This window comes from Myxocyprinus asiaticus, chromosome 28, assembly GCF_019703515.2.
Source record: "Myxocyprinus asiaticus isolate MX2 ecotype Aquarium Trade chromosome 28, UBuf_Myxa_2, whole genome shotgun sequence".
Classification (NCBI taxonomy): domain Eukaryota; kingdom Metazoa; phylum Chordata; class Actinopteri; order Cypriniformes; family Catostomidae; genus Myxocyprinus; species Myxocyprinus asiaticus.
In genome coordinates this window covers 31,305,997-31,318,878 of record NC_059371.1, presented here as the reverse complement: position 1 = coordinate 31,318,878, position 12,882 = coordinate 31,305,997, and the positions used below count along the sequence as shown (strand labels likewise).

The following is a 12,882-nucleotide window of genomic DNA, read 5'->3' as shown; positions in this document are numbered from 1 at the left end:
TGAAAATTCTCTCATCATTTACACTCCCTCATGCCATCCCAGATGTGTATGACTTTCTTTCTTCTGCAGAACACAAATTAAGATTTTTAGAAGATTATCTCATTTCGCAGGTCCAAGTGAATGGTGACCAAAAAATTAAGCTCCAAAAGGCAGCATAAAAGTAATCCTTAAAATAATCCATATGTCTCTTGAAGTGGTTTATTCAGTTTTGGGTGAGAACAGACCAAAATGTAACTCCTTTTCCACTTTGCATCTTGCCAATGCAGTCTCTAGGCATGATCATGATTTCAAGTTCGATTACACTTCCTAGCACTTGACGCATGTGCAGCTCGCTAGAAAGTGTAATCGAGCTTGATATCATTATCACCAAGGAGACTGCAAATGTCAAGATTTATAGTGTAAAAGGAGTTATAATTTGGTCTGTTCTCACCCAAAACTGATTGGATAGCTTCAGAAGACGTGGATTTAACCACTGGAGTCGTATTGATTACTTTTATGCTGCCTTTATGCACATTTTGGAGCTTTAAAATTTTGGTCACCATTCACTTGCAATGTATGGACCTTCAGAGTGGAGTTATTCTTCTAAAAATCTTTGTTTGTGTTCTGCAGTGGAAAGAAAGTCATATGCATTTGGGATGATATGAGGATGAGTAAATAATGAGACTTTTCATTTTGTGGGTGAACTATTCCTTTAAATCTGTGTGACAGACTTGTACTCTAATATCATTATCATTCGCAAATATATCTGATTCTTTATCAAAACTGAAATTAGGTACATAAGAATGAATACACACTTAAGAAGACATCCACTTCAAGAGGTGGCGATATGTTCTTTGAGCTGTTTAGAAACCACTTAATCTGGAGTGAGGAAGAGGATCATAATCTTTAAACTCATTAGGTCTCATTTAGCAGTTTAAACCTCCTTGGTTTGAGACAAGCGTCCTTAAATGTTATGGGTGAATGCTTGAAATTTGACTTACATCAGATGTTATGAACTAAATCTCTGCACACAAAACTGGCAAATGTAAGTAGTCCGCACTGAACTATGCTATGCAGTTTATTTATGTAAGTAGGCCTATAATCATGAGTACTTTGAATACTATACATTACTCTCCATCAATAGTCTAACCTTTAGAAAACTGTGTAGTAATTGCTATTTGTAGATCACTATTCAACATTAGCAACTTACTTTTAAGTTTTGTGTATAAACAATAGTTTTTAATGGTTTATTTTATTTTTTTATGTTTAGTTAATAGTTTATTAGCTCTAACTGCTACAGACTGCGGAATGCAGACCAGGTGCATCAGAAATCTCCCTCTAGTGGCAGATAAAGCGCATTACAACAACAACAACAACAACCACCTGTGATGCCACAAAGCAGTTTATGTAAAGTTTCAGTTTCCAGTATTTAGATTCGATTTTATAATTTTCAATGCTATATGCAATATTTGTAGACAAAACATCTCAAATATAAATAAAAAACACTACTGTCATATTAACTTGGTATGTTGAAGAAACACTGCACGACACAACAGGAAATGGGTTTATCAAGTGCTTGAAATTTACAAGTGCAAAACCAGTTGGGGAACTATCATGCCAAACAAGTTTTCACACAGGAAGTGGTGTTTTTTTTTTTTTTTTTTTTTTTTTTTAAATAACATACAGTCTGCCTTTATCGGCTAACACACCGAAGTTTGTGACAGCTGCTGTTTGTGAAGAGCACAGTGCAACAATGCAACTCAACAGAGGTGGGAATACAGAGCATTATTCTAAATTTAATTATTTTGATTAAACATGGACCAGTTTGGTATTTAAACCATTGTGAATCTTTGACATTAAATGTCATTTGATAGATATTGTGTTTTCACTAGATTGTTATCCAGATATTTTTCAAAGTGACTTAAAAGAACATGTTGATGAAGCATTTTTATTTGAGTACATTTTTGGTATATGTGCATTGCTCTTGCTTTTGGTGTGTAGTAATGTAGGCTTTGCATCTGCATCAGGCAAACATAGCATAGCATTTTTTTTTTTTTACATAGTTATCAGCATTAGTTAACACGAACTAACAATGAACAATACTTTTACAGCATTTATTAATCTTAATGTTAATTTCAACATATTCTAGTACATATTTTAAAATAAAAAGTTGTATTTGGAAACATTAGTTAATGCACTATGAACTAACAATGAACAATTGTATTTTTATTAATTAACATTAATAAAGTTTAATAAATGCTGTAAAAATATACTGTTAATTGTTTGTTAATGTTACCTAATGCATTAACTAATGTTAACGACTGAAACCTTATTGTAAAGTGTTACCCAGATTGGTATAACAAATGTCATAAAAGATAGCACAAAAGTTTCATGTGAGATATTTTCATACTATGTTGCATGAAAAATTATTATTATTATTATTATTTTTTGCCATAATTTGTTGCTAGGGTTTAGTGGAGTATTGTGTAGCAACATTTACACACATAAGGATGTGGTTTTTAATTTTGGTTTCTAGAACTAGAACCTGACACAGGCCTTTCTTATTTGCAATAACAACCTCATAACAAACCAAAAATCAATCTAGAACAACTGTTGCAACACCTATCAAGTTTAATATTAATAACTATATTCCTTCTCTTTCTGCAGCTCTGCTCATCCTGTGCCTGGTGATTTCAGTGGGTAAGACTTGGCACAAGCTGTTACTTTTTAGTATGTCATTCATCACTCCATATCCCTCAAGGAGAACATTGCATTTGTAATAGTTTCATGCAGTACAAGTGCACTGCTGCTAGATTAGAGAGCACTGAAGAAAGGACACATTTGAGAAGCAGAACAAGTAACCTCAGGCTATTGCTAAGGGCACTCATTGTAATAATAATAAAACAGCTTCTCTTTTACTCATACGTCTCAGATGCACAAAGGGAGCACAGAGTGACCTGCTTTCTGGATGCTTTAACACACCACACACGTGAGGGTCTGTGCACTCATATCGTCGTCCCCACGGCCTCTTCTGATGATAGACTCCATCTTCAAAGCTTGTCAGAGGATGAATATGCAACTCTTAGTAAGATGCAGGAGAGGTCTGTGTCAAATAAACTATGCAATTTTAACAGCATTCTTTTTATACCCAGAGATTATGTAATAATGTATTAATAAAGTTATATTATTGATCCAGAAATCCAACGCTGAAGATTTTGCTTGGATTGGAAGTCAAAACATCAAGGTATTCAAAGAGTTTTACACACATTGTCTACTAATGACATCGACTGACGCCAAGCAGTCACTCATGTAAACATGTCCAGGTCACATTTTACCCTAAAGTCAAAAGGAATAATAATAATAAAAAATGTAAATATATTATTACTGAACACTAAAAACATTTCTGTAGCACAACAGTTTCATTGAATCAGCACAAATGAAAGCTAGTACAACAAATACAACCATAATGTACAGTATATACACACATAAATAATTTATTATAAAATGAATATAATTTGTCTTGATTTTGGGGTGAAATATGAGCTGGATATGTTCTTGACAGATTTAATGATATTTTAAACCAAAAACTAAATTTGCTACTGTTTAGGTTGGAGCTGATGTCTGCTAATGAGTCCAGCGTTGAGAATTTCATGCACACTGCACTTAGATACTTAAAGGAGAAGAATTTAGATGGACTGGACTTGACCTGGCTGGACGACCCTGTTTCTGAGCATTCTAGCAAAAGCACAGAGCTGTTCATGAATTTTCTCAAGGCAAGTGTTTTTATTTTCAGGCACTCAATTCTTTTAATACATACCAAATATGATGAATCTTTTTACGATTAATTGATTACAGAGTCTAAGAGGAGAAATCGAAAAAAAGACACGTCTTTCTGGTAACCAGTCTCTACTTCTCTCCGTGTCTGTACCAGACCACACCGACCACAGTAGTGCGGTCAGATATGATGAGCGAACACTTTCACAGTAGGTCTTATTCTTAAGCACCATTCATAGTGTTGCTCACTTCTTAGGTTACTTAACATGTTTTTTTCCTTTCAAAAGGTATGTGGACTATATCTCCCTTCTGCCTGCTCATCTTGAAAAGGATGGACCATACATTGTAAATACATTGTTACATCCTTAAATTGAATTATTATTACAGCTCATAATAATAATCAATTATTGTATTAATAATACAGTGTTTGTCAGCTGGAAAAATACATTAGCTGCCCACAAGATATGATTTACCCAAGTAGGATGTGAAATTGAATCAACATCCCGACCATTCTGATGAGCTAATCGTAGGCCTAACGCCAGGATCGTAACCCCCAAAGACATTGGGAGGGATGCATCATCCCCAATAATAAGATATTGGTCCGTCCATATGGGGTTTTCAATTACTGATTCTTAAACTTTTACATTTAGTCAGCCTAATTTCGATTATTTGATAACATCCTTGTTTAACACTATCCCTAAAATGAGAGGGAAATTATAAAGCTGTTGTCTTCAGAGGAAGTACACTGATTGTAGTTACACTACACTACTAGTTACATTTATTGTAGTAACATCTAAATTAACTAGTTTGATTCAAGTCAAAACATTATTTAACATTTCTGACATCAACCTAACTATATTTGATCACATCAATAAATCTAATTTTAAGGGTTAGATTGGGTATAAATAGTTCCTTAAGGCAACTATTGTAGGTTACCACTTTTTAGTGTATGTGAAGCCTTTGGATTTACCTGGAGTTCTGCATAAATTGGTCATAACATTTCACAAATCACAACTATAGACAAACACAGTCTGCTTAAACACATAACACAGATTCAACAATACATTTCATGTCTTTTTTTTTTTAACAAACCATGTTAACATTCACAGTGCAGCGTGGAAAAAAATTTGTGAACCTAGGACTGGGTGATAAAACAATCTGCATATGTAAAAAAAAAAATCATATCGATATAAACTTATGAGTAATTTTCAATATTTAGCCTATGTCAAGATGATTCGGTATGTGTCGCTAAAAACACAAGCAGTTTGGCAAAGTTAAACACACAACTAGCTAAGTGAATCACAGTCATGAAATCAGCCAGTTCGAAGTATTATCAGGCAAGTGGCAAACAGTAATGAGGCTAGGTATCTGTTAGCTAGCTAGCTGCTATCCAGCTAATATGTGTGCCAAAATATACAGTACTGACAATGCAAACTTGCCACAAGTTCACAACTCATTATCTTTACATGCGAATGAGATTTGTGGCAAACTCTTCATTGTTGCAAAAAGGTTTGCTGTGGGTTCAACACTTCCGTTAAATAGCTGCAAACTTCTGGCAAATATTTGCAGCGATTTGAAAGCTCATTTGCATGTGAAAATAATGAGTGGGAAATTTGCGGCAAGTTTGTCAGAACTTTAGATTTTTAGTAAGAGTACAGCTATCGAATGAACACAACAGCAACCTGACATCAACACCACTGCTATTTACTTATATACTATTTCGTTAAACATGTTTTCATGATCTATAGCGCTGTCATGTCTGCTAATTTTTTGACTCAGGCAAGTAAGTCTTTCAGTGGACATGATGAATTTTAGGCTACAGCAATAACTTCATGTTTGGGTTACTTAACTAACACACATCGGGCCAAAACCAGGAAGAAGAGCATTGTCAGAGACTTAAAAATGACTGACCATGAGGAGAGTCAAACGTCCGCTGAAGACATTGAAATTGTGGCAAAAAGAGGTGTTGGATTAAATCCCAAGCTGAGTATACTTCTTAGCTTCAAATGAAAAGGTAGCTTATCCTGAGTTTACCTGTAAACATGTTTACATTAGTTCTTGAGTTCTTAAAAACATGTGGAATTATTGGTATGAATGAAATGTATATTCTGATAAATATCAATGTCGAACGCTAGGAAAAAATATATAGTGATATTATTTTTGGCCAAGTCGCCCAGAACTATGTGAAATCTTCCAATTAATAACTGGTTGACCAACCTTTTGACATCAATAACCTTCACTAAATGTCTCTTGTACTAGCATACCAGACCTGCACAAGTTTCAGGAGGAATTGTGCACAATTTCGCTGTACAAAACTGCTTTTGTTCAGCAGTATTGTTGGGATGTTTGGTGTGAATCGCTGTTTTGAGGTTTTTCCTGCAAGTGTAGCCCCTAACCCCAGCCCCAACTCTAAACTAAACCCTGAAATCTGATTCATTTGAATGTTGTTCCAGGACCAACAAAGATGTTGATACATCCTACTTGGCTAAATCACATTAAACTCTTATCCCAGTAGCCCTGTGCCTTGTGTTTCACCTATATTCTTGTTGTTTTATAGAACAAAACAGTGCAACACTGGCAGGATCAGCAGGTTGACCTGCAAAAGTTGAATCTAGCCATGCCTGCTTTTCTTCGAAGGTCACGTAGGAGGCATCACCATAGGGACCAGCCAAGAAATGATGACTTGAATACAAAGGAAGAAAAGAAAGATCACATCCATGGAGTGAGCTTAATGCTGGCCAGTCAGGTATAACTGTAGATAGAATTAGTGTAAGATTAATTATTAGCTTCCTCTGGGAAAGCGTTTCAATCATCTGAAACTCTTATACTTTCAGGTGTGCCAGGCCATTAAAAGTGGACAAGAGCAGTTTCTTACTTTGACAAGTCTCTCAGATGAGCAAAGTCTTGTCGAGGAGGTAAGTGAAGCATTTTTTTCCCCCAACAATTCCAACAAAATTTGGAAATGTAATCTGCTAAATATATAGGCTAATCAGGTGGCTAATGGTACCTAAAAGATAAGTACAAGATGGCACTGTAGTGCACTACCTTGGGGTCTGCTGTCTACATAGGCAGCTGTCTTTCAAGGCAGCATCCTAAACGAGAATAGTGACTAATTTGGAACACTCTATATAGGCCGCAACTCTGCGCACCACACAAATACTGTAGTGCTCTGCTCAAGGAGACTCGACTCATGATTGATTACGATACAGCTTGATGTTAGCATGTTGCTAAGCTAATAACATGCTGCTCTAATAACCATAATTATACAACCACACATAAACATTGGGTAAAAAAGTGCATTTCAAATTAGATTGACTGATTTTTTATCAATACTTTTCAGTATTGAATGAAATATAAATATATTTCTAACCGCCATTTTTCTCACTTTTTCCGCAAACATGCTTTAAAATGCTGTCTGTGGGGGAAGCTCACTAGATTTTGGAACAGAGCGAATGTTTGATGAAGAAATTATATTTCATTGGTGTCTCTATTAATGTGCAGGTGTCATGGTTGTACGAGAAAGGCTATGGTGGTGTAGGGATCGTCTTCATTGATATAGATGGCTTTGGTAACACCATATGTGCCGACAGCACTCAGGATGAAAGGGCGATAGTTGAATCAAAGGTGGTTGTGCATTCACATCATGAACACAGAGGTCATGGTGATCAACATCACAGAAGGGATCATCACCATAGCCATAGGGAACACCATCACTCTCCCAATCCTTCTTATGTCCTTGATGATGGTCACCATCATCGTGGCCATCATCGCCATGGTCACCATGGTCACCCTCACCATGGTCATCACCGTCATGGTCATCGACATCATGGCCATCGACACCATGGTCATCATCACCATCATCATCACCCTCACCCCCATCCAACAACTCCTCAAAGCATTATGGCCACAGAGGGACAACAGGGTTTGGAGTGACCTCAGAATTTCACAATACATTTTTTTAATCATACATTTTATGAAAACAGAAGTCTGTGTTCTAACCTTCACAATGTTGTGATTTGACCATGAAGCGCATTATGGTGTAAAATTATGCGAATTATTTAATTTATGCTTTTACTCATAATCATTGTTTGTTATTGCTGAGAACCTGCTACACAATATAAACATATTCACTTGTGTTGTCAGAAAGCTTTATAATACAGTATATAATACATATATTAATACAGCATTTTGAAATAAATATGTGGTCCAAATGTCTTAGGGGGTTTCCATTTTTTTTCTCTTGGACTGCAATGTGGGGCATTTAGTCTAAGATAACATGCCAACGGACCACCCACAGCCCATTCGCTGATGGTCAGATGCATACTGCTCACAAAATATCTTTGAAGAGAATATATTCAACTTTGTTTTGTTGTGTTACGTTTGTAAAATAATCAGTATTACTTTTGGATGGACAAAAATTCTCAACGAAGTTTACACACATTTCTACTAATTTCTTCTGTGTTTTCTCTAATTCATTGTGGATCGACAATGCTGGCCAATAACTTGAATGAGTTTTTGACAGTCGAAGTCGATTATTAGTATTGTATCAATTATTTCAGGTTAACCCACCCCTAAATGGCATGTAAAAACACCACAAACTGTGGCTGGTCACTTTACATAAAGGTCAGACAGTCACTTCCTGTTTGGGATGGGCGAGACCACTTATTTTCTTTTTGATCCGATACCAAGTACTTTTAGGCCAATATCGGCGATATCGATACCAATACCTGTATTAAATAGATTTTTTACTAATTATTTGGATAAAATGAGTAATTTTATTATTACTTACATTTTTTTATATATTTATGGGTCTAAACAGACAATTATTAGGCTTCTTTGTTTACCCTTTAAAAATTAGTTAGTACAAGCCACATATAAAACTTCCAAATTAACCATAGATATTATATGGTTACTATTACTAAAACCAAGTTACCATATGGATACTACAGTAATGCTGTAGTAAAACCATGGGCAATTGTATCAAAACCTTGGTTACTGCCAAAAAGAAAACATGGTTACTACAGTAAATCCATGGTAAGTTTTCATAAGGGTATCATTTATTAACGAGGATTAAAGATCATTATCAATGTTTTAACATTATAATAAATGTCACGTCTAGGTTTGTCATTACTTTGTGTGAATATCTCCAGATGCTGTTTTTCTGTCATTATGTCAGGAAAGCTCTGCTCCCTATTTGAACGAGTGCTATGACTGAAAGGGTGAGCGCTGTCTGTGACTGCTAGTGTATTTTAGCATTTCTGCATGTCAAGATGAGCGGAAGAAAAACCAGTTCCTGTGCCATGCAACTATTCGCTTATATAAATATATATTTTTTCCCAATTCGAAGCTTATGAGATGCATTAATATTCATGTAATCTAAATAATAAGATCACTTGTTTAAAAACAAAAATTCAGAATCGATATTTTTATGTGAGGATCGATAAGTATCGATACTTTATTATCGATCCGCCCATCCCTACTTCCTGTCTAAGTGGGTGGTTCTTGACCAGAATAAGCTGCCAAAGTTGACCAGACTTTTTGCTTAAAGTCAAAAGTCTGGTTATGTGAGGCTATGTGGAAACGTGAGATTTTATAATGTTTATGCACATGTTGACTTTTTTCTAGTTCATTGTGTTCTAAAACTAACTGACCAAAAATTAGTGTTCCACCAAAACCTTATTAAAAAGAGGCATTGATATACCAATCCACAGAGCAGTCCCCTTGAGAGTCGACTGGCTTATGAATTCAGGAGCGGCAGGTGCAGGCATGGCTGCCCAGTGGCTTTGCTTTATGCATGAGTAGATTTATGAGGCTATTACTTGGACGTCCTGGGGTATTTCACACAAACACACACACACACACACACATACAGCACACACACCTGGTTCTATGGCTGCCTATGGCTCAGAAGCGCAGTGGCACAGTAGGTATGTACAAGGATCCTGCTGTTTCAGGCTTTAATTGGGAGCAGTTGGAGATGCAGGTACATTACAGGCCATACTCTCCTCGTGTGAGGACACAGTTCCTTAATGTCATCGCAGCACCACAAGCTGATGATTGTCATTTAGCATCATTGTAGGAAAAATGTGTGGTTAATGCTCACTGCACTAGAAGTAAACTGTTAACAGTCATATTTACGGAAATAAAATAGATTTTATTGGTGAGTCGGCACAATTTCAGTCATGCTCCAAAATACATTTAGTGTCCTGTAGCGTGACATGCTATACTCAGAGGTGTGGCAACCGGTGGGCAGTGGCCACCCAATAGAAAATCAGTCAAATTAGATTGGCTTATAAATTTTTCTTTAACCTAAACAAATTCACCCCTAAACCTGATATACATCCATTGATGTATAGATGCAATTTTGTTATATATATATATATATATATATATATATATATATATATATATATATATATATATATATATATATATATATATATATATATAATAACTATGCTAATTGAACCCTGTACATTTCACACTCTAACCAAAATCCTTACCACTTGACCAACAAGCCTTTATAACAAAAAGCATTTTATATTTCCTGTTAAAACAAAGTGATAGCCATGTAGTTTTGAGAAATATTTTATATTGTGATGGTAGTGTTTCCTATATTATCATTTTATTTTATTTTTTTCATATTGTCTTTACTTGCCCACCCCACATATCCAAATGCCCCAAATCCTTGTAATGCCACTGGCTATACTACAGTAACCTACAATTCATAACATTTTAAATACCATTTTGCTAATTATTTTATAATTATTACACATATGTAGTGTCATAACCTCATACCTCATTAATTGAGAGACTAGAATATTTGTACTTATTTAGTACAAATAACTGTACACCCCGCAATACCATTAAAAATGAAAATTGAAGGCAACAAAGTTATTACAAATGCCGCAAAGCTTAAAAAGAAATGGTGACCAGCCACAACAACTAAAATGTACTTTTATCCCCTTATACATTAATATAAATTTTAACATAAAATCTTCATGTTAGTAAAAAAAAGTGCATAAACTTGTGTGAACCCTTAAAGCTTAATGCTAATTATTTCCCCTCATTTCTCAGGTCTCCGTGACATTTAAATCAAAAAGTCTTTCAGAAAGTTACACAATTATTACATCAATACCCAAGCATGAGTAAATGATCCATGTTGTACAAATTAACCGTTTGTCTATTTTTTGATATGACCACACTGGCTCAGAAAGATTTCCCAAGAAACCCTAAGATGTCGAACAAAAAATGCAGAGAATCATTTAGTGTAACGTTTAAAATGAGTAATTTCTAATTAAATATTCTAATTAGTGTTATAGTAAGATGTAATGTTAATAATCAACTATAACTTATTAGTTTTTAAGTTAAAAAAAAAAAAAAAAAGTGTGTAGTCCAGCCATAAATTTAAAACAGATCAGGATGAAGAAAAAAATGTATGGTCGTTGCATGCGATGTATGCTAACAAAGATGTAGTCCAGCGGTCATCAAGTAGCAGACCGGAGCCCAGTTTGATTTAATCCGGACCGCAAGGCATCATGACAACAAATGTCCTATCTTACCGTTTCAACAGTTTAAGTGAGCAACTTAAACTTAGCAAACTATGGAGCTGTACACATAACGCTAATTAATATTTTTCTCTACCGCCGAATGCACTTCATTCCCGCTCCGTGAGCGTTGCCTCTCTCTCCCTGCTATAGACACAAGGTGGCACATAAACCCTGATACCCTGATAAGTAGAGTTGCAGGCGCAGTTATTTTAACAACAGTACCGAAGACACGGTGAGCAGCAATATAGATGGATACTAGCATTTTTCGCCTAAACACATTGCAGAAAACAAGAATGAAGCAAAGTGAAACTATCTTCATCTTTCTGATACTGTATATGACTCCGATTGTTCAGCTAAGGCTGGTTTGTGACAGGACAATTTAACGTGGCGCCTATAACGACCCCCCCGTACTCAACGATGTCAATATCTCTGGCATGGATGGCAAATAAAGACTACCAAAACTTTCAAATAACTAGTTATCCTAATAGTTCTCTGCTGTTGAGAATGTTTCCATTATTTCATAGTCAGCCTATTTATACCTACAGCCTATATATCCACAGTTGTGCTCAAAAGTTTGCATACCCTTGGAGAATTGGTCATATATGTACCATTTTTAAAGAAAACATGAGTGAGCAGGCAAAACACATTTATTTTATTTCATATGGGATTCATATTCAACTTTAGGTTATAACAGAATGGCACAATCATAAAACAAAACATGGCAACAATGAAAAAAATGAAATGACCCCGGTTCAAAATTCTGCTTACCCTTAGTTCTTAATACGGTGTATTGCCCCCTTTAGCATCAATGACAGCGTGCAGTCTTTTGTAATAGTTGTCTATGAGGCCCCAAATTCTTGCAGGTAGTATAGCTGCCCATTCGTCTTGGCAAAATGCCTCCAGGTCATGTAAAGTCTTTGGTCGTCTTGCATGAACCGCACATTTGAGATCTCCCCAGAGTGGCTCGATGATATTAAAGTCAGGAGACTGTGATGGCCATTCCAGAACCTTCAACTTTTTCTGTTGTAACCACTGGAGGGTCAACTTGGCCTTGTGCTTAGGGTCATCGTCGTGCTGGAATGTCCAAGAACGTCCCGTGCACAGCTTTCGTGCTGAAGAATGCAAATTGTCTGCCAGTATTTTCTGATAACATGCTGCATTCATCTTGCCATCAATTTTCACAAGATTCCCCATGCCTTTAAAGCTCACACACCCCCAAAACATCAGTGAGCCACCACCATGCTTCACAGTGGGGATGGTATTCTTTTCACTATAGGCCTTGTTGACCCCTCTCCAAACAAAGCTCTATTTTGGTCTCGTCACTCCACATTACAGTGTGCCAGAAGCTGTGAGGCATGTCAAGGTGTTGTCAGGCATATTGTAAACGGGCTTTTTTGTGACACTGGCGCAGTAAAGGCTTCTTTCTGGCAACTCGACCATGCAGCTCATTTTTGTTCAAGTATCGTCATATTGTGCTCCTTGAAACAACCACACTGTCTTTTTCCAGAGCAGCCTGTATTTCTCCTGAGGTTACCTGTAGGTTTTTCTTTGCATCCCGAACAATTCTTCTGGCAGTTGT

General features: G+C 36.1%; 1 protein-coding gene across 1 annotated transcript; it reads left to right on the top strand.

Annotated features, from left to right (window-relative positions):
• The first annotated feature begins 1,005 nt into the window (after positions 1-1,005).
• LOC127418677 (chitotriosidase-1-like) lies at positions 1,006-8,636 on the top strand. The gene is made up of 11 exons (XM_051659385.1): positions 1,006-1,024; positions 1,666-1,748; positions 2,647-2,679; positions 2,912-3,080; positions 3,176-3,223; positions 3,587-3,752; positions 3,835-3,962; positions 4,041-4,098; positions 6,311-6,499; positions 6,588-6,668; positions 7,255-8,636. The coding sequence occupies exons 2-11, from the start codon at positions 1,733-1,735 to the stop codon at positions 7,684-7,686; spliced, it is 1,320 nt and encodes a 439-aa protein (XP_051515345.1). The 5' UTR covers positions 1,006-1,024; positions 1,666-1,732; the 3' UTR covers positions 7,687-8,636.
• Positions 8,637-12,882: the final 4,246 nt, after the last annotated feature.

Coding starts and splice junctions, on each gene's coding strand:
- LOC127418677 (XM_051659385.1), top strand. Junction 3,081..3,175: donor CTTAGTAAGATGCAGGAGAG/GTCTGTGTCAAA, acceptor TTATTGATCCAG/AAATCCAACGCTGAAGATTT. Junction 4,099..6,310: donor AAAAGGATGGACCATACATT/GTAAATACATTG, acceptor GTTGTTTTATAG/AACAAAACAGTGCAACACTG.